Genomic DNA, 22412 nt, shown 5'->3' with positions numbered 1-22412 from the left:
AGTTTAGCTGCTAGTCAGCTAGTTTGTCCTATGGATAACTTTAGTGCAACAAAATAGAACTGCAAGAAATTGCCTGCCCAAGTACAAGAGCTGAAGCAAGTAGCCCTGGGTACTTTTTTTTTCCATTAGGAAAGTGTGGTACAATAGCACTCTCCCTATGGGGACTTCTAAAACAAAACCATGACTGTTTAGAAGCTTTTGATAATAACAGGCAATTAAATTGGTAAATCTGAATCTTTCGCTGTGATATTGCAACAAAGAGAGTGTTCTTTTTAAAATTCAAATCTGCATCTGAAAGAGAGGAAGAGTTCTTCATGTGCTAAAAGCTACTTCTAGATTACACCCATGAAATCAGAAAGACAGAACTAGGTAAGACCAGAAAGGTAGGTGCAAGTACTACCTTCTTGTGCAGTTTGAATTGGAATTAGACATGGAGAGTAGAGCTGTCTGCAGTGCCAGGGCTTGGTAAGAGGCCACAAAGAAGGGCACTTCTGGGTCAGGTTGTGAAGGGTCAGTAAATACTACTGAAGTTGCTAAATTGGAAGTGGGTGTACAGAAATGTTGCGTCACCCCAACTGAGTGTGGATGAGACTGCTGTATTTCTTTAAAACAAAACTCACCTCCCTGTAGGCAGACAGCACACTGTGCACCTCCTGAGTCACATTTAAATCAACAAAAGCCATAAGCTATTCACAGACTCTGTTGGCTTCTGGCTCAAAAGACGATTTCACCAATAATCGATATCCTTAGCACTGTTTGTTTTTCAGGTCATCACCACACGCACTTCTGTATTACTATGGAAAGTCAAAGATAGGCTACATGCAAGATGCTCAGTTTTCCAGTTATGTTGTACAGATCACATTTTGAAATTCATCATTTATTAAGTCTCCCAGAGATTTCCCATGTAATGGTATCCCTTTTTTTTTGACTTTTTCTCCACCCTCCCTCCCTCTCCCCCCCAACTGGAGCATTCCCAAATTGAGAACGATTTTTACAAGTCAATAAGAATTCGGATGAATAAAAAAATCACAGAAGTCACCAAAATTTATGTAAATACTGTGGATTTCCCCAGAATTTTTACAGATGTTTAAGTCAATTTTCTAATGATGTTTTGTGGTTTGAAATTCTCAGATATCTAATATACAGGAGAAGCATATCAATAAAAGGGGTTGCAAAATACTGCTTGTATAAATTCAACTTTCATTTTAACAATACTTGTGAGCAGTGTTCGCCACAGTGTGTGCACTAGCAAACTTGACTCAAATGGGTGGTAGTTTTAAAAGACCATTTATATTTAAGCTTAGATTCTTTTTGGTCTGTTAATTTTAGTTACCTTTTCTAGTGCCATCGTTTCTCCATTTGTTTGATTCCATAATGAATCCATGGGGTTAAGTATGGCTGTGAGGATTTGACAACGCATGTGAATCAAAGCAGCACAATGCAGAGGCATTCTCCAACCCTCTGCATGAGCTGAGATGGGTTGTAGGAAGGTCGCACATTTATATGAGCTGGGGTGTGCTATGGGAGTTGTCTTTGACCCCTTCCAGGGCTTGCTAACATTGTTCTCCAGATGGTTCTGAGATGGTACATGGGCATCAGCCTCTGGTCCAGCTAATCTTCCTTATGCCAACCAGGTGTGTCAGCTGAGTGCAGGTTTCCTGAAACAAAAGCTGTATCCAGGAGGGGAGTATTTCCTGGCTCCAGCAGAAGTGTGGAGATGGGCCTGTGGAGATTCTACCAAGCAGTTTAAACCAGGAAAGAGAGGTCATACAACGAAGAGACAGAGGATAGTGTTCTTGCAGCACTGGTGAAAAAACAAGTGTAAGAGCCCATTAAAGATAGTTTAATAGGGGTAATAAGGACAGGAAGGAGCACAGGAAAGGTTGTGGTTGGCAGAGGTATATATTTGAGATGCAGTTCTGGCCCAAGTAATGGTGACCTGTTGCTGATGAGAAATAAGTTTAAATACAGGATTAAGATTCAGGGTTTGAAAAGGTAGAAGCTTAAAAGGTGCATTTTATTGCTCAAATTTATATAGATGAGGCAATACAATAGCCAATGTCAGCAGTTCACGATGAAGATATTGATCACATGCCTACAATTAATACTGTGCGATTCTCTAGTTATAGTTTTAACTGTATTTATAGTTGGGTTTAAAACTGAGATTAGTCAGGAATACTTCTGTTTCCTGCCAGTTCTTATATAGGTGAACCAACGGCCTGTGTCTGAGTTTTGTCAAGATACTGTTTCTGCTTTCCATCTGTAAAAGAGAGAAGATACGACTGCAAAGTGCATTGTGGTCTACTGCTGTACAGGAGTTACTGCATCGGCACCTGTGTTAAGTCCAAACAGCCAGCTACTATTCAGGGGTTTACGGAGTGCTTTATTTAAAATGAGAAATTGCTGATGAAGATAATAACACTTCATTTACTTACCAATGTTACAGGCTTGTTTTCGGTCTGCCGTCTACCTGGGAAGTTCCCTCTTAATTTCTCTCTGAGATTCTCAACATTAGGACCAAAAACCCAATGCTTTTTTTGTTCATCTCCTTTGGCTTTCCATCTTTTTTCCTCCTAGTACTAGTGAAGTGCTTAAGTACTTATGTTACTCAGTACATACCCCTTCTCTACACATTTGATCTTTTATCTGAGTTATGTACCGTCAGCTTCTCAATAGCCTTACACCTGACTTCCATCTTGGGCAGTGGTTCTTGGTATTTCAGTTATTTTCTTTCAAAATTAACCCAACTCCTCCTCCATTTTCACCAAAAAAAAGGACCTCATTCCATGAGATGTCTCTGTGTGCCCTATTGGTACTGACATTTCAGATTCTCCAATACTGCATACAGACAGTTTGCCTGCAGAAGTACATTTATTTTCCATTTAATATTAGAAAACAAAAAAAAAGTTTAGTTTAAACTCTGAACATTCAGAAGACTTCCTCTATCCATGAGGAGTGGTCAGTGACGGCATAACCAGTGTGCTTGGATTATCTTTCTGAATAAAACTACTGGAGGAGGAGGGTGCATTATAAATCTCAACATTAAAGCAAAAGGTTAGAATGAAGGGTGAGAGATTTTATTTAATTTTGAGGATATACATTGCTGCTGTTCCTGGAAATTAGTTTAAGCCAATGATCTGCTCAACCTGGAATTGAGTCCAAATTGGTGAAGTCAAACATGAGCTGCCAGCCTGGCTCCAAGATGCTGAGGTTCTGGTCTGAAGACTGAAATCTGTGAGGCTGTTCCAAAGTGACAACAAGATTTAAGATTTTTAAGCAGATCTGAAGCCCCTTCAGATTGTTTCACTACAGGATATGACTTGGGGGTTTTGTGGTTTTGTTTTTGGTTGGTTGGTATTTGTTGGTTTGGTTTGGGGTTTTTTAATATCAGATTCATGCCAGATTTTGGGGTTTTCTCAAGCTAGAACTGGGGCCATGAACATAAACTCATTTACTGTCTCCATTATGTATTAATTGTGCTTTAACAGCCATTCTTACAATATATTTACGTTTCAGCAACAATTCAGAAACGCTTGAAGAAAGAAAAGAAGGCAAAGAGAAAATTGCAGGAAGCCTTGGAATTTGAATCAAAGAGAAGAGAACAAGTGGAACAGGCACTAAAACAGGCCACATCAGGTGACGGTCTCAGGATGTTAAATGGTAATGTCTTAGTTGGCCTTTCACAGTTAGCTTAGAATGATGTTCAATTGAAAAAAAAAAATAAAATGATGCGCAAAGGAAATTGTAGAATAAAAACCTACAATCCTTTTCTGAAATAATGAAAAATCTATTTCAGGCCATGTGCTCCGGGTCATGAATTAAAAAAATAAGTAAGTCTGTAACTAGAGAAACAGACAGAGCAGTTTACACAGACCTGACAAGAAATGCTGAATACATTACCAGAGAAATCTGTTACAGTGCCAGCTAAGACAATGTGAAATTTGGTTCCTATAAGGTTCTCTGAACTCTTCTCTCCCAGCAGATTCATTTTTAGAACTGCTGAGCTTCATTTTAAAAGCCATTTGGCTGAACTTTGCTCAGCCTCAGGACCTATTAAGTTTGTTAAATATGTATCAGCTTTCAGAGCTGACTAGGTTTTGAATACTTCCCAAATACTCTTGTGAAACAAAACCAAATCAGTTCACCTCCTAAACAGTGATCATGTTTTGGGTAGTGGGAGGAATTGCCTCTCTTGCTTAAGATGGTTCTGGCCAAAGTTTAGAGCTTTGGCTTGACTATTTAAGATGAACATAGTTGAGGTTTAGTTAATTTCAGGTTCTGTAGCTAAGGTTTAGGCTGTGCATCCCTATGTGGAAGCCTCTGCAGAGGCTCATGAATCAGGGTTACGTTCAATTTGTATCTGGTGTAGCCTTTACGTTAACTTTGTGCTGCCTACTGTGGGCACTGCCAGTAACTGAGCCTTGGTAACATAAGCAGACTGCAAAATCTGCCTGAACTGCTGAGTAAAAATAATGAGTTTAACTTGTCTTGAGTTCTCAGTTGTGAGGGCTACCCAGACTGTTTTTTAAAGTTACAGCCAGCCTGTTTACATGAACTGCCATCACAACACTCCACAATGGACTGCAAGTTGTGATTTATCTAGAGCACCTAAGAGATGTAAACTCTTTAAGTACAAGAGCAGCAGCTTTCAGAGGCATTCTCATCTGCTGGGTTTTATAGTCCAGCATATCACTATAACCAGGAGCTGGCTGGCTTTTCTGATGTACAGAGGGGAAGCAGTGGTGATTCCAGCATGGATGTACAGCTTACTGTTGCACCGTGGTCAGGGACATTGACCCAAGGGAGAATGGATGGACAGAGCCAGCAGAAACCTTTTCCACTGCCTCCCCTGGGTCAGGAAAATGCCCAGGTTGCATCCCCCAGACACAGCCATCACCACAAGATGGATGTCAGAAAAAACCAAACCTAAATCCTGATGTTCTGTAAGGTCATTCACCCAGACTCTGCCATTGCTGGTAAGCACGTTCTGCTTGCACAACAGTTAGGAGTACTCAACAGTTCTGGGAGCCACAAATTAAGGGGTACCAACATGCCAGCAATGTGATTAACAGATCTTTACATCTGCTATTGTGGGCCTGGCTGCTAGTGGTTTGATTTGCAGGCACACTCAGGTAGTCATATATATGTTAGTGCCTGCAAGAAGATGATATTTACATGCTAATCTGATTGCACATGCAAATCAGGTAGCTCATTAGCATCTTAATCCACAATTTAATTGCAGGTACAATTTTATGACAACAAAATGTGAAGGGCTATTCTGAATATTTTTAATTTAAGTCTGACAGTCTGTCTCATTTAACAGATGCTGTTACTAGTTACAGATGACTTTGTAAATTTTCGTATATACAACATGTACTCTAAAACGTTTGAAAAGAAAGAACCTTTTTGGATTAATAGATCAGTGCCCTGAACTTCCCTTCAAAACAAACAGGAATCTGGATAAGGAAAGACCTATCTAATAGCAGTCAATTTTATAAGAAAAAATCATATACATCAAAATATTATTTATTTGGTCATATGTATTTGTAGGGCTGTATGTGCATACATCACATATATTTCGTTTACACATTACATATGACTAAATTATAAACTCATATTACTCTTCTGTGCATGGACTATGCTTTTAATGGGTTGCCCTGCTTTGGCATAGAGTCCAGTGAGGCTGTAGGGTGACCAGCAAAATATCATCTTTGTGATGAATATTGACATTCCAACTGCGGGGATCTGAGAAAGCAATAGTACAGTTATCCTCTACTGGAGAAAGTCCAGAACAGGCTTCTACACAGAAAAACTTCAGAACTGTACAGGCAGCTCCCTTTCAGGTGTGGGATTTTTCTTGCTATAATTCTAAGGGCCATATGATACGGGAAGCAGAAGTTTCTCCAGGATTTGAGGTGTCATGGATTCAAATCACATACCCTTCATGCTAATCGTTGCTGGCACAAGGTGGATAATGGCATCTGTTACCATAACACCCTAGGGTGTTTGAGCCCCCACCCCCAGCCTGGAAGATAGTGCGTATAGAGGTATTACCAGTATGAAATTAAATAGTCCAAAAGTGTGTATCATCATGAGACTCCTTCTCAACTTGGAAAAAAAGCCACAGTCCATTTTGGAAAGCTCTTCTCAGAAATCTGGAAATACTTCACATAGTATCACATATGTAGTTTTGCTTTGGGTGATAATGCTTGCTTACAGCATCCTGAGGTGAGTCTTTTAAATGCAGTTTGCACAGTCCTGTTCTGTACAAAGTGATACGCACATGTGCACACGCAAACGTGTTGACTGGCACTGGCTATACTCTAAATCTGTACATTGCAGGTACATTGCTAGGAGAGTCAATGTAGTTTAATGTCACCCCAGTTCAATTTGAAGTTTTATTTTTCATCTGTCAGATGCCCTCATTCTCCAAGCAAATTTTACAGACATATTAAGATCACGTGTTGGTTATTATCTGATCATCAGACAAATGTGAAGCACGTTAAAAATAATTCACTGTGAGACCAGTAATGTTTGCACATTTTGGGAACGATTTACTACTGAAAATTCTATGAAGACCAAATGTTTTATGCAAGACCGTGTAACTTGGAGATCACCCTAGTTTGCTATAAATATTTTTCTAAAGATGCATGAGAGGAGGGCAAAGGGGAATGCATTAATCTTCAGTGTCATGTCTTTCAGATGCTGGAATCCCAGATATGGAAATAGAACACAACGGAACCCAACATGACAGTGCAGCGATGCAAGGTGCAGTATGTACCACATCCCATCACTTACTTATTTACCACGAGCCAAATTAAAAATGTAACAAAATGCAGAACAGCTTTTGTCTCCATTTTCCTGCTTTAAGATAAATGTAGATTACACAATTTAATTTTGTCTTCCTTTTCAGTACAGAAAAACTTAGGAAGATCGAGATCAGAAAGTAATTTTGTTTAAACAGAGATGTTGGAAAGCTGTATTTAGCTATCAGATACGTGCACTAAGTTCAAAACTGGTTTTACATGTTTTTTTTTAATACCTTTTTAATATTTTACTTCTGATCCGTACCAGCCTACAAAGATCACAGGTGTTTTCAAAAACTGCATAACCTGTAGGAGGAGAAGGAAAGTCATCTTCACATTAGGAGCAATTACACAGTGCTCCATTTCCCTCGCTGTTCAGTGACTGTAAATACAGTTTGTATTGTTTGAGTGCTTCCCAAGGAACAGTAAGTGCATTCTGGCTGTAGGCTTGTGAAGTGAGGGAGCTGTGTGATCATCACTTAAGGGAGGGAGATACAGAGATCTTCAGGGTTATTTCCATTGCCATTGGAAGGCTGTTTGAGACAGGCAGAAAATCCATAGTCACCTCTGATAAAATATGGTGTCATTTGAACAGAGAAATTCTCTGACTTCGGCAAAAACCCAGTTTCATAGTGTTGGTTTTCTATAAAACCAACCTTCTGCCTTCAATTCTGTGCTGTATTCATGACACACCATTCAGTTCTGCACCAGCTATTCCAGCAGCCTGGAAACTGCTGCCCATTTCAGTGCTGTTCCACAGCTGGTTCCCAGAGCCCTTCTACACCCCAGGTAATGGGAATGTGCAAAAACGATGTGTGTCAAAGGAACTAGAGACAGTCCCCTTAAGTGTGGGGAGGACTGCAATGCAGTTAGAGATACGAACCTAATTTACAGCATTTCTCAACTGTTAAAGGCTCGACTTTGCATACCTCTGCTATGCATCTGTCATCCATCTGTCATCTATACGGGAAAGCTTTCAAATATTTTTACTGCTGTCTCTTTTTGTGATTTTAGGTTCATATGCTATGTATTTCAAAGAAGGAGAATCACAGCTTTATTGTAGTGCATATATATACATACAACATATGTGTGTATATATGTGTACACATATGATTAGAGCTGTGCTCTAAATATTGCAATTGGAAAAGTGTTACTGCCAGAAATAGTCAAAATATTGGATAAGCACTGACACATGTATTTAAATTTGACAAGCAAAATATTTGTAACATTTCTATCTGTTAATGATACCTGCTGGGAGGAGTGCTCAGTGCTCTTCCAAAAAGATCCCAAGAGTCAAAGGTGCCTCTAGACAGAATCTAGTAAAAAAATTTCAATTTTCAGTTGGAGGAAAAAAGTTACAGTTGGCTCAAATCCCATCAAAAATGATCATAAAAAACTGTGGAAAGTGATGTATGGCCGCTTCTGACAACCATTTACTTACTAGAATGAATTAAGAAAACTTTCTTATATTTCTGTAGTCTATTGATATAACAGAAAACCTTGTGATTTTATGATTTTTATTTCAGGTTTGGGTTGGTCTGTGGTTTTTTTAATCTTGTCCCAGCTACATCATTCTTCAGTTTTAACAGGCTTTGGATAATGCAGTTCTTGTCCAGATTAAAAGCCTGAACAAAGGGAGAAGTGGCTCTCCACTGAGCTCAGTATCTCTGGGCCTGGTGCCTGCTACAAAAGCAGAATGTGACTTATGCTGTAGGAGCTGTAAACCTGCCCTGTGCTCTTCAGTGGCAAAGCACCTCTTGGCTTCATCACCACGATGAAGGACAGCGTATGCTGACTTCAGTGAGAGTTTTGCTGTGGTAATCTTGTTCACATGCAAATGTGTGATGAGTTTAGCCTGTTTTCCACAGAGCACTCTCCGCTGATAAAAAGACTTGTGAAGAGCTTTCCGTAGAGCTTGTTTAGATTTCAAAGTGTTTCTGTCCTGTAGCACCACCCCTTTCATTTTTATTTGTGCTGATACTGTAGTATCTTCTTACTCTTTTCCTTTGATTATAGTTTTTGTACTTGACTGCTACTATTTCACTACTGTCGTTAACAATTTGAGCACACTCCCTCCTTGCCTCCTTCATTTGCTGCCTTTGTTTTTTGGGCCCTTTGAGGAGGAAGGGTCAAAACACATGTCCCTCATACAAAGCTGTTTCCAAGCTTCCAAAATCTATCTCTGTTGCACAGAAAAAAGCTTTAGCATCAATGCAGACCTTTCTTTTTCTGTTGTCAATAGCTCTGCTGGACAGAAATCTATCATTCACACAGTGCCTTTCCTTTGAAATTCAATTAGTTTCACTGCCAGTATCTCCTTAAGATGGTTTAAAGGAAAATTACAAAAATGCTGCACAGCCACCTTTCACAGTGATTAAGTCGTATCATATTTTATGCTCATTTCTTAAAATGATTTTATTAACACAAGCTGTTCATGTACTAGGATTCTGATCTGCATTATAAATCTCTTCCATTTAGTTGACTCATTTTCTCTCTTCTTTGTATATTAATTGAACAGAAATTCTGTGTAGATGAGACTTAAAAAGTTTCTGAACTTCACAGTCTAATACCTGCATCCTCTGTATACCTGAGCTTTTAGTCCAGCAGAGCTTGAGCTGATAGAAGCTTTTAGCTGACAAAATAGGAAATTAATAGTTGCTGTGGTTATAGAGCCCCCTGCGTAGCTGAGTGGTGCAGGAGGGTGATGCACGCACACCAATACCCTCCTGGTGCTACCTCCATCACTCACTTGTGGGCCAGCAAGATAGTGCATCAACCATTTTATCAGCCAATCTCTGTTTCACATAAAATAAACATACTGGGTGTCATTAAGTGCACCTTCAGATCGATGATTTTTGCAAATGACATTCAAGTACCATTTGAGTAGTGCATTTTTGCTGATAAAAGCAAATTAAATTAGCACAACTACAAGTGTGCTGATAAAAACTAAAACTGAACAGCAGCACCATTAGCTAACAAAGTAATATTTTCTCTTTACTGCTTTCTGCCATTTAGTTATTATCCTATTGGAAATCTAATTATAATCCTTTTACTCCCTAGTCAAACTTCACAGTTTTTGCAAGCTTAGCACTGACAAGTGATTTCATTACATTTGATTGCCCGCGCCCAGATTGACTTAACTTCACTCCGAGACCTAAAAGCCCTCTCAGTTTCTCAGATTCCCTGTTTGCACATTACAGCAACAGCTCCTTTAATTAATTAGCATGAACAGCAGTAACATGAACTGCTGAACAGAAAATAACATCATTTTATGATCGCAGGGAGACTTCTCCTTTTGCATGTTTATACCTTAGTTAACTTTTGTATTACTATATTTCATTGTTAGGGGATATTGGAACAATCAGCAAAGCAATGTTAGCTTAAATTTCTAAAAAATAGATGTTACCATAATAGTTGATGATGATGATTTACAAAAACTCCAGATTTCAAGGAGGAGGCAGCAGCACAAGCAGACTGACCTTCCGGGGGTGAAAATGCGGTTCAAAGGAAACGTGGTTCACTGAACCTGCAACAAGAGGGGGACCCAGGGCGGCTGCTGCTGCTTTTGTTTGTGAAATAACCTGGCAGAGATTTAGCACAAAAACTCTCAGTAACCATGAATAACTCGTTATTTTCCTCTGTTTGCCAAAGATGAGGGACTGCTGCAGTTTGCAACATATTTGGGGTTCTATTATTTAGAAAACTGGGCTATACTTTTTCAATATTACGGTATAACCTGTCAGTTTTCAAATAGAGCCTGTGGTAAAAAGGGGAAAGGCGGACAGAAGAGAGAAGGGTAGTGTTTTTTTAAGAGGTTTAACAACTTTGTTACTGTATCAAATGATACCTCCAAATTCTGCAATCCACTGAAACCAACCACACTACTGAATTTCAGAGAACTCTAGAATTGTAAGAGACAGATTCAGCAAGCTTGGAAATTACAGTTGCTATTGTCTTGGTCTTGCTTTCACTGAAAAAACTGTTCAGGCACTTAGAATTTGACGTAAGAAAAGACCAGAGCACTGTGATTAGAACTCTCTGAGATTAAACTAACCAGTCGTGGAATTTTCCTTGAAAGCAAGTGCATTCTTTGCTGTCTCTTTTGCTTGGATTTTAGGCCTTCTTCCTCCCATCCTGCTCTGAATTACAAAATCTCTACTAGTTTCTGTACTGTCTTATATTGCAGTGTTTCTAGAAAACCTCCTTTGAAGTTTGTGTGCCATTACCAGACGGTGTATCCACGCGCACACTGGCCATGCACTGCTGAAAGCCCTTGTGTTAGCTGCTCACCGCTAAAAGGGTCCTCTACAACTCATTGTGAGATATCTGCGCTGACTGCATGGCTCACCTGCTGGTGATGCAAATGTGAAACGTTTAAACATAATGCTTTAAAACCAAGAGTATCGCTGATGTTGGTCACAGTGTTAGTTCTGCTTTTGGCACACAGTGTTTTTCTGACTCTCTCCCTCTCTTGTAAGCCCATACACAGGGGAGGAAGCTGAGATTTTATAATTTACTGGAAACAAAAGGTGTGTAAAGGTTTCTCCAGGAGACCACTGAGTGTGAAGTCCATACCTTTCTATTCTTACAAAGGGCTAAATCATTTATTCAATAATTCAGAGTCAGTAGGCTTGAGTATTTCCTAAGCAGGAACCACTATGTTAGCACCCTGTCTGTTCACACAGACAGTGGCATTCCAGCATCTGCATAGTTTGTATTCAGTGAACATATTCTTGTCCTTGGCTGTTGTTACTTATTAGAAATCCTGATTTCTGCACAAGATTTCAGGTCTGTTAACACAGATGCGGAAGTACTTGACAGAAGTGACTCAGTAGTCCTAAACACAAGAAAAGAAGGGAAGGACCCCCAGAGGCAGTATGTTGCTCTGAAGGGCCCAGTGCCACAGCCCAGCCTGCTGTGAGAGGAGGGGGAGGCAGCACAGCCAGCACTAGGCATCAGGGACTGCAGAGGTGGAAGAGAGGCAATAGGAAAGAGCGATGGATTAAAAGACAGCAAACCAAACTTACTTAGTACAGAAGCAGCAGTCACTGTTCACAGGCTTCTGTGAGTCTAGAGGAAACGGCCCTGCTCATGGGGTGGTTTTTTTTCTCTTTCACTGCTCAGTTTGGAAAACAGGTAAAGGACGGGAAAAGTTGCACTGCACACAACTAATAGCAAAGAAGTCAGTTCTACTCACTGTTGCCATTCTGCTGAGGGACAAGCCCAAAACCACAGGAACCGCTGCAAGCCAGGTCTTTTTTTTTTTTCCCCACAGAAGTGAAGGTATCCATAGCTGTGTTTGTTGGAATCGCTGTGGTCCTTAACCCCACAGAGGGGCCTGGGTGCAGCCTCCTTCCGGACCAGCCAGCAGTCCCCACCAAGAGGTGAAGGGAAAAAGGAGTTTTGAGGGATGTCAGCCACAGGAGAAGGGAACTGGTGGGGAGAGAGACTGGTTCAGACTAATTAGCCCCAGCTTTATAAGTCAGATTTATTGTTATGGCATCGATTTTGCATGTGCTGCTGCATCCTGAGCTTGGCATGGCTCTGGTCTAACTGAAATGCTGACTCTGTATAGCTTAGGAAGGACAGAGATCAGCTGCTGCCCAGGACACCTGTGGTATCTTGTGAGACTCTGTGATTCAACCCCTCAAGTAGGAGCTGTGCGAAGCCTCCGAGAGTGCAGGTCTGGTGCTCTTGAGTCTGCAGAAACAACCCCCTCTGAGCTCCACCAAACTACTATGTTAGCAGCTCCCCCAGCTCTTTCCTCTGAATGGGCAAAGGTTCATTTTATTTCATCTCTGCTGCCCATGATCTCTGCAACACAGAGTGCTGGGGTTCATTTTTTGAATTGCATGAATAATTTACTGATAAAACAGATTTATCTTTGTTTCCTCACTATGTAGCAGATCCCAAATTTCCTTTCTCCAGTGACTTTCCCCTCCCAAGTTACTTGCACAGTCCCCAGCCATAGCCACGTCGGTTGATGACAGCTGCTGGCTGTGCCACGGTGCTCCCCATGCAGGAGGGATTTGCACAGCAGCGTTACCAGGCACAGCGCTGCTGCAGGCTGTAAGGGTACACGTACAGATCCTGGTTTAAAGTAGTTCTGTGGAAATACAGCTCCGTTACTGACTGAAAGGTGTTACAGACAAAGGCTCACAAAGGAGTCAGGAAGTTCAGGGGTGCTGGAGAGGCTGAAAAAAAAAAGAAAAAGTGAATAATAAGCAGATGATAGTTCTTGCTTTTGGATTTGTCCTTTATACACACATTAAACCTTGAAAGACAGAGAAGAGCAATGATATTGTTGCTAGAAGAGTGTGCAGGAGATGGAGGCTGGTCCCTGGACTAACAGCTCAGGAAAGACAACACCATCCTGAGGGAAAATTACAATTACTAACAAAGGCTCTGGCTCACTGAGAAACTGAGATCTTTACTTCTTTACTTGTCTTGTACGTTGTGAAGGGGAAAAACAATCCTTTCTAAATGTCTTGCTTATTAAGCCAGTCATGCATTTCACTGTAGGCTGTAAAGCAATATAACATGCACAGGGGGCTCATAAGCATATTTAGTGTTAGGGAATATCATTTATACAGTTTTTATATTGTCAATATTACCCCTAGAGAATGAAATTAGGCTTTAAACTACTGTAAATCTACGCTTTTGCTCACCTTTGTATAATTTCATTTTTTATTAGAATGAAGCCCACATAAATGAATATTTGATTAAGGGATAAACCTAATAAAAGAATACATTTATTGCACACAGATTTATTCAGATTTTTGCTATATAATACAGTAAAACACTATAAAATGGTATGTAGCTTGCAGTCAGCTACACTGAGGAGACAGTGAATATTCGTCAGGAAAGATTTGACAACATGGCATTGTCTTTTCTGTGTGTAAGTGGTAGCACAGATGCTCCTAACGTGCTCACTCCTCAGAGGTGGTTGCGGTATGACGTTGTTAATGCCATGGAGTTCAGTTTATTGCACAGCAACAAAAAAGTATTTTAATTTCTGGAGAATAACTGAGAGCTTTATAAAATAACTGAGAGCTTTATAAGAAAGGGAATATTTAACTGTGAACTTTCTGTTTAGTGGTCAGTAATACCTCCTGCATGCTTGCACTCTGCTTGAGCTTTGGCATTTACTTTCTCTCTTCCAGGTATTCCAGATACTTCATTGGACTTTCCTTGAGAAATAAAGGGAATAGGAAGGAAACACTGAAACTTGTTCAAAGTTTAGGTAGTCCATGAGCCTGCAGCACCTTTGATGACCAACTCCCACCTTAGTTTGAAAAATAGTTTTTAAAATACAATAAAAATATCAATAATTAAATATCTCTATATATTACTAACCAGTAGTGATTCCATTTTTTTTAGATCGTTTCCTTGAGTGCACATCCGGATTCCTCCCCTCCTCTTTGCAGAGTCCTTGTAGCACACACAGCACAAACGTGCTCTCATGTGTGGTCTGTGCCTTAACTGCCCTTGTCTGTACAGATACCAAGTGTCAGACATATATCAGAAGATGCAGCTGACGCCCAGTGCCCATTTGGATAGTGTCAAGTGCCTAATTTTTGCTGACTTCCATTGGTATTACACGGACTAGTGGGATCCCACCAGTGTAGGTGGCCAGGCCAGAGATGCCTTCATACGTCTGGGGAGCAGGTATTGGTTGGGTGCCCAGGACACGTAACGCTCTGGGTAAATCTGTACACAGTGCCTGCAGGGGTGCTGCTGCTCACAAGACACACGTTGTGGCAGAATGTCACCACAGAGACATGTACTTCTGAGGGCAGCCATGCTGACCTGCAGATTCTGTCAGAATTAGAACTGTGATATGGGCCGGATCACCCACAGCCTGCAGTGGGAAGGAGTCTCGTGCAAATTCCCAGTAACCAGAAGGAAAAAATCTCCACAGTGCTCAGTATTTGCATTTCTGCTTTACCCCCTCCCCAGGCTTTCATATTTACCCCTCTAAGTTAAGTTTAAGGCAATAATTTTAATTAGCCAAAGGCCTGAAACTAATTTTAGTCCCTCCTTCGGAGGTTCCCATGCTCCCAACTGTTCCTCTGGAGATGTTATGGCCCTGGCTCTTCCGATCTTTATTCTTGTTTACATCTGAAATACATATTAAATCATCTCTGTTTGGAAAGTCTGAGCCTCCTTAAAACCATGAAACATTCAATTACTAATTAGCTGTTTCCTGTTCCTAATGAAGTGAACATGTCAGATTTGGATTAAAATTCAGCTACTGCTCTCCTCTGTTTATGGTTCCAGATGTTTTTGTTTTATCTAGGAGGTTACTTTGACAGCTACTGCTAAATGATAAATCACTCATATTATAGCTGAAATGCATTTTGAAATTGAAATGTGGCAAACTTTGAGATTGCTCCAAGGATCAGTGTCAGTTAGCAGGTCAATACTTGTTCTTTCCTTATGAGTGTTCAGTATTGGCATATGTAAAACAGTAATGGGAGAGATGTCAACATTATACAAAATGCTTCTCAATATTATCATTTTGCTATCATCTTCAAGATCAGTACTTGCGGGTGTAGCTGGGTGGATTCATGATTCATTGTATAATGAACAAGTATATGGATTTTTGTTAGCTTTAGTTTCTGTAGGCATTTCAATATGTATTTTTTTTCTGGGCTTAAGGTTGCTTAATGTGAAAAATCACAGTTGATAGGTACTATAACTAGAAATATCTTTATGAAGGAAATAAATGGCTTTCTACCGATTCCCTAAATAAGGAAAAATAATTTTAAAAGCAATGTGATGGTTTCTGAATGAAAGAACAGTTTTACAAGAAAAGAAAGATATTGATTTCCTTCTATTACATTTTTTAATGCAATGCAATTTTGGTTTAACACACTGCTCCCTAGAAGGTTTTGTGCATATACTAATGTCATGTTGTAAAGCTGATGGCATGTTATTCACTCTCTTATGGAGGCATGTAGTACAACACCGGCTGCCTCCCGGAAAAAAGGGAGGAAAATGAGTATTCTATTAAAATGCAAGTGCCATAAAGGAAGAAAATCCAACTCGGAGTATTTACAGCATCACCTCCACAGACGCTGCCGGGCAAGAAACTACTAGACTAGAACTAGTACTAGACTAGTTCCACACTAGTACTTAGTTCTAGACTAGTATTACGTTACTAGAAACGAAGCTGGTGGGTGTTCAGCCCAGCTGAGTGTCCCAACCTACACCCCTTGGTCAGGAGGACTGGGCCCTACTCCTTTCTCTGTGGACACACCTCCCAAGGGCTCGGCTGAGCTCTTCTCAGCTGCTGCGTCTCTTTCCATGGTGGCTGCTTTCTACCACTTGCAGATCTGATAATTTGGCTTCAGGGAATAGAAGCCCACAAACAAATGAGAAACCCACCTGAGCTTCAGTTAATTATAAAAGCATCACTTTGTAATTGACCTTTTTTCTTCTTTTTTTTTTTTTCCCCTCCAGAAAACAGAACATACATCAAACCTACTATTATGTACTGAAGGAAACACCTATTGTTGAAAAATGTGTAATGACCACTATTTGAAGACTGTATAGTTGATGAAAAACGTCCCTTCGCAACCTTTGATGCCTTCAGTACTGTGTGAAGAACAGGATTTGTAGCATGAAACTTGAAGGACAATTTCAAGCAATTTACTGTTGCTGCATCAAAAACTGCCGTGTTAGAAATACTGAGACTTTTTACAAGCTTACCATACCAAACCAAGCCTGTTGCAACAGATCATTTTTAGGTCCCCGGAGCTAGAAAGGAGTTTTAGTATTTTTAAGCACATACAGGAATTATTCCCCCTTTCCCCCAAAAAAAAGAACTTTTTTTTTTCTCTAAGGAGGTAGCTATTACTGTATAGCGATGGCACAATGATTTTAAGCCACAAAGGTCCTCACTGGCTGTACATCATACAAGTCCAGTTTATCACTGAAACTGTTCAACATGGAGCTGTTTCGATTGTGTTTATAAATTAAGCTTTGTTTACTGAAGCAGATACTCGATATATATTACGTTTTAAAAAGAAATGTGTGTACATTTTTTAAAAGAATGATGTAAAAATTGTCCTTTCATTAGATGACCAATTCAGAAGTGTGAGCTAAACCCTAACAGCTGACGTAATATGAGGATTATAATTGATGCTTTTTTTTATGCTCAGTTCAGCTTGGCTTTTGGTCTTTTAAGATGGAAAAATGAATATGCAGTAGAGTGTTAGATAATGGAAACTTTTAAGTATGGTTTCTCTGTTGTACCATATTAAGTTAAAGTACACATTCTTTGTTAAAAATGTTCTTGCTAAAAATACAGTATTAAAATTTTTTTTGTTTGACTTTGGAAATCTTCTAAGATTTTTTTTTTCCTGTGAATTCCCATAGTTGCTGTACTGCTGCAAACCAGTATTTTGCACTATTAAAAATACTTGAAGAAATTAATAAAGAGGGTGGGTTGGTATGAAACATTTTCCTAATTCTTTTATGTTCCAAATTCTGAACTTTGCAGCTGAAAGATTCCTTTCTCACAGTCCATGACTGAAACCTGGTCTGAGTCAAGTGAAGCTCAGTGATCGCCTGTTCCCTTCCTGCTGCCGTTCAGGGGTCAGCAGCACAGTGCTTATTTACCTGCCAACTCAGGCTCACATGTGCATTATGGTTACACACACCCTGAATTAAATCACTGTCACTTAAACAAGAAAACCCTCCTTTGAATAGGTCTATGGGAAATGTATTTCCTATGATGATGTATACTACATCTATGTCTATATGTACAGCATTCAAAAGTAAGTTCTTTTATCACTAGATTTTTTTTTCTGGTTAATGGACTTTTGCAGACATTAAAGTAGCTTTAAGCTATTCTGTGTAATATGGCAGAATGGAATCATCTGATTTTTCATTCTTAAATCTTTTAGCTTAACCAGAAGTCAGTTTCAGAAAACATGTTGGCCTCAGTTTAACAGGTGATCAAATTCATTATCAGAATAGTCTTCCAATATACAAGCATGGTTTATTCCATATAATTTTTATAGTAAGCATTCTAATAACTGCATTAGTCACACTGCCATTGATCAAAAATCAAAAATGGAATGACACAAAGAAACAGCTTTAGGTGTGTGAGTCCTCCTGCACTCTTAATAAAATCTGATGTGCATGTGACCCACTGCAGCATCTGAACTTAAATTCTACCTTAGGCTATTTATTAATTTCAGTTGCTATTCCATCAGATTCTCTGAAATGAAGGCTGGACCATATTGAATATAATAGATACATAATATATATATAATATTCCTAAATCTTGTTTTTAAAGAGGACTTGAAACTGTCCTTGGGATACCACAGCATTTCTGACTGACCCAACTCTGCTACTGCTCCTGTGAATTCAGATTTTGAAGAGAGCTCTTTGGTGAGTTACCCAGGGTTGTGCACGCTGAAAGACTCACAGTAACTAAATGGTTCACTCTGTTGCAGTTTTGTCTTTCTCTTTAGTCTCCATAAAGGCTATTTTAGCATTTTTTTCCCTCAGTGGCTGATGTACATTTCCTAGAGGCTGCATTGATACCGTGTTGATGAGCACTTCATTGATTTCTAATTTGCCCTTCCCAGAATAGTTTGAAATGTCAAAGTCCTGGCAAATGAGATTTAGGAAACTGATAAACTTCAGAGACTGAATCTGCTGCTGAGTCCTTACTAGGGAGCTCCTGATGAATATTGACAAACCAAGACACTGGGGGTTTTGTGTGTCAGCTCACGCTGAGTGCACTTGTAACTAACACTTCATGATGGAGAAACGTATTCCAGCCAGAACAAGCAACAAGTTTGGCCAATTGCAATTTAACAGTTCATGTAAAAATGTGGATGGGGGGGAGGGGATGTGTGTGTGTGTGTGTATTATTATTTTATTTTATTTCCTATCATCTTAAAAATTTTCCAAATGATGCCATTCTGCATAGGGACCTGGTGGTGAGTTACCATGACCCAAAACTTTTCCATAGCTGTTTCTGGCTGGTGAGTGTCCAGCCCATGGGCACAGACTGAACAGCAGTCACAAACTGCTGTGCTCTGCCTCAGAGCACGTCCCCTGCCCACCCAACACGCAGCCAGGTGGGGGTTAGGGCTGGCAGGACATGGTTTTTTTTATCTCCATACAGAGTAAAAAGCCTCAGTGTAGACTTTGTCTGGTTCCAGGCACTGCAATTGAGCACAAAGGGTAAGAAAACAAGGAAATTGCTTTGATGTCATATTTTCTAGGTCTCTGCTGATCTTGTTATTCAAAGGTGAAAAAGAGGGGATTGTTCACTCAGAGAAGACAAGACTAAAGGAAGAATTAATTGTCTTTCATAGGTAAAAGTAAGCTGTAAGGAGCTGGAATGTAACCAACCTTCCCTGTCCTCTGTGGTTCCATGCCCAGCGTAGGGCAGTGTGCGTTGCTTTCAGAAAGCTGCGTAACCCCATGATCTCATTCCTGCCTGGTGGTCCAGTACCCAGACACAGGCAATGGTGAGCTGGTAGCCCCAGAGGGACATCACCTCTGAGTGGTTGGTTTTGGGGTTGGTTTTTTTCCAGATAAAGAAGCCTGAGAAGAGCAGGACTTGGGCTGTGCCTGTGCCCTCAGCACCTCCTAGAAGTGGCAGAGCAGATGGATGCTGCAAACCCGTTCCAGTGCAGTGCACAGGCTGCATGACACTCAGGTGGGGACAGGTGTTTGAAGGCTGGGGTGCCGGGATGCAGCACCCACTGCCCCTCTGCAGTTGCCTCTGGGGTGGCTCCGGTTTCCTACAAAGCATCTCCTTGTTTGTGAATTGCTGCTGAAATGGTATTATGCCAGTGAAGTTGGCGTTAGCTGGACACAAGGTGATCTTGGCTAAATGCAGGTGAGTTAATGGAGGATATTCCAGCAATTTTATGAATCTTGTATAATGCAGACCGGTATCATCATAAACTAACAGAATCAATAGTGACCAATCTCAATTTAAAATCTGGATCTATAGTAATACACAGCAAGAACACTCTCCTTTGGAAATGCATGGCTGTGCATTAAAAGCTGAAGACAGGTTTAAGTAATTGCTAGCTACAAGTAAGTGGCCCATTAATGTATTTATTTACAGGATATTTTTGGTAACATAACACTATGTGGGCTAACTCGAATTGTTACAAATTGCCTTCATGGCCTCAGCTGAGCTCCACAAGGGCTCCTGTGCCCATGTGCGTGTGCACATGTGCATGGACTTGGCCCTAAGCTACAGACATTATAATTCCCTGCCTCGCTGGCCCTGGGCTGAGGATCTGTTACCTCTGGCAGTAATACCGGTAGAAAGCCTTCCTGCTTTCCCACTACATCCTGCCTGCGCTGCTGTGCCTTGCTGGAGTGAGGAGCAATGGAGAGGGAAAGGGATTTACAGATGGGTTTTTTAAAGCCAGGCACCATCATTTGTTAGACACACTGCAATTGTTTAGGCATTTGTAAAATCCCTATTAATAATTTTTACTTTAGTTCTGTCTACAAATAAGGGTGTCTTTGATGACTGGAGGCTGGAATGGAAGAGGAGGAAAAGGCATTTTTATAATGATGCATTTTGAGCTGTTACGAATACAGTTTTACATTTGTATATCAAATCAATTTAAATGAGCCAATTCAGTGGGAAGGTTTTGCTGTAATTGCTCACCTTTGTGCTCTCTCAAAGCGGCCCTCACTTCTTGATATGAATTCTGTGGGTAGTGTATCTGCCCAGCTAACTGCGGATGTTACCTGTAAGACAACCTAGCTCTGTGTCAACGTGGCTGGGACAGCCTCTGTGTTTAATAAGGTCATTATCTTTAAAACCAACAATTTCAGACAGGTTAGGCCATGCTTACCTGCTGCTCCTGGTAACACAGCAAGTGCCCAGTATGCTGGAATAAATTTTGGCTGGTCAAAGGAATGAAGGAGATGAAACATCCAGGGAAGTGGCAAGTCCATATTCAATGATACAGAATTGGCCCATCACTAATTAATCATTGTGTGCTTCCGTCAGCCAACAGTGAGGCAGATTGTACTTACAGTACCAGCGAGTCTGAAATAAGACAACAGATAGAAAATCTTTTTGAATTGTTAGGCAAAAGCATGATTTTGTCATAATAAAGTTTGCATCACAGTTCCTTCACAACAAACACTGCAATGCAATACATCTTCTATCAATGGGATTAAGAGTGCTTTCACAGTGCACAGCCTTACATAAACATCATGCATTGAGTGGTCGAGTGTCACAACAGCACGTGCATGCATGCGTGGCACCACGCTACAGACGCCGTTGGACGGTGCCAGGGGCTGTGCTGCTGGAGAGGCAAAGAAGTGGTTGGGGTCACAGTACATTGACCCTGTCTTTGGAGTGCTGAATACACTCACGAAGGGCCTGCATAGTTCTTGTTTTGGGATCTGGGCCTTGCCTGAAGCTTTAATCTTATTACCAAAACGCCACATGCCTAAACCGAATTGTTCCCCCTTCCACCAAAGTGGCCAAACAGAAAGGAAAAACCATTGGTATTAAACGAAACAAGATGAATTAGCTAAAAAGAGAAGACAGAATAAACAGGAATGAAAAATAAACTTTAATTTGCCCCAGTGCCACTAGGATTTGGCATTTAACTTTAATCGTATGTTTCACTCTGGATCAGGAAGAAATACCTGCTTCATGCTTCCCCTGCTGATTTTTGCCATTAGCAGAAAATATGTTTATTCCCAGAGCTGTGCTGCCATCAGTTGATGATGCTGGGGCACTTACAGAGATGTTTTAGCAGAAGAAATGATTTATCATTCATAACATTATTTTGAAACAAAATTTTTCTTTGTAGACCAGTTCAAAGCAATTCCATAGAAATTGTTGCATTCTCTCCCTTGATGTCAAGTGAGAGGGTTAGGGGGTAGAGGGCAACCACATCCCAAAAAGTAGGAAAGCACAGAAGCAGCTGGTAACACGGGTAACAAGGAATAAAACCCCTATTGGATCTTTTTTTTTTTAAACAGTTCTATAAAACTGGTGAAGACAGAAATGGTTCTTGGAGATCTCTGGTGTCGGATCAGCGCTTTGCATTTTATGTGAGCATTTACACCTGCACAAAGTAAGTATCTGATAGCGTTTGGCAGCTGATTTATTAGTATTTGACACCTATATTACAATGTTGAAATGACTCTACAATGTGCAAAGCAGTGGAAAAAACACTGATTCCTTTCATGGCTTTTTCCTGGTAGTTTAATACCGAGATTCCATTCCAAAGGAAAAATTAATTCCTCACACCCTGATTGTAATTCTTTATTTGTTCTAATATGTGTTATGTTCAGCTCATACCAGCTTGGAAAAAAAAGGGGGGGGGGGGGGGGAAGGGAGGGAAAGAGAAAAGCAAAAAGCAGTTGTGTTGAATTCACAGTCCTGATTCACAGGCGCTGGCTCTGAAACCAAATCAAAACCAGGCCACGCTCATAATACCGCAAGGAGTCACAGACGTCTGCTATTGTGATGAGAAACACTGCAGCACTGAGACTCCTGATTTATAACAGAGCTGGTAAGTAAATTGTGTATTTTTTGATAGTTAACAGTTTTTCAAATAAACAGAAATTTTCACCAAATGAAAG

The 22412-nt window shown here is 40.3% G+C and overlaps 1 protein-coding gene and 2 long non-coding RNA genes across 7 annotated transcripts in view; 1 reads left to right on the top strand and 2 right to left on the bottom strand.

The window, feature by feature from the left end:
• Positions 1–17143, top strand: part of DACH2 (dachshund family transcription factor 2) — a 283607-nt gene extending 266464 nt beyond the window's left edge. Inside the window, exons 10-12 of one of the 5 annotated variants that reach the window (XM_062627457.1) lie at positions 3517–3636; positions 6703–6773; positions 16272–17143. In XM_062627457.1, the coding sequence (XP_062483441.1) occupies positions 3517–3636; positions 6703–6773; positions 16272–16328 (248 nt within the window). In that variant the 3' untranslated portion in view covers positions 16329–17143. Of the gene's footprint in view, positions 1–3516; positions 3661–6702; positions 6774–13969; positions 14158–16271 lie in introns of those variants that run through there. The other 4 variants (XM_062627455.1, XM_062627459.1, XM_062627456.1 and 1 more) reach the window with 4 other exon arrangements.
• Positions 1987–8123, bottom strand: LOC134168110 (uncharacterized). The gene is made up of 2 exons (XR_009966423.1): positions 8055–8123; positions 1987–2260 (listed from the first exon to the last, which is right to left on the bottom strand). It is a non-coding gene; the product is annotated as an uncharacterized LOC134168110 (long non-coding RNA).
• Positions 15661–20828, bottom strand: LOC134168109 (uncharacterized). The gene is made up of 3 exons (XR_009966422.1): positions 20660–20828; positions 15971–16156; positions 15661–15904 (listed from the first exon to the last, which is right to left on the bottom strand). It is a non-coding gene; the product is annotated as an uncharacterized LOC134168109 (long non-coding RNA).
• Positions 20829–22412: the final 1584 nt, after the last annotated feature.

This window comes from Pezoporus occidentalis, unplaced genomic scaffold (genome assembly GCF_034315485.1).
Source record: "Pezoporus occidentalis ecotype Australia unplaced genomic scaffold, CSIRO_AGI_Poc_V1 ctg30, whole genome shotgun sequence".
Taxonomy (NCBI): domain Eukaryota; kingdom Metazoa; phylum Chordata; class Aves; order Psittaciformes; family Psittacidae; genus Pezoporus; species Pezoporus occidentalis.
Note: the sequence above shows the minus strand (reverse complement) of the source record. Positions and strands in the feature narration are given on the sequence as shown.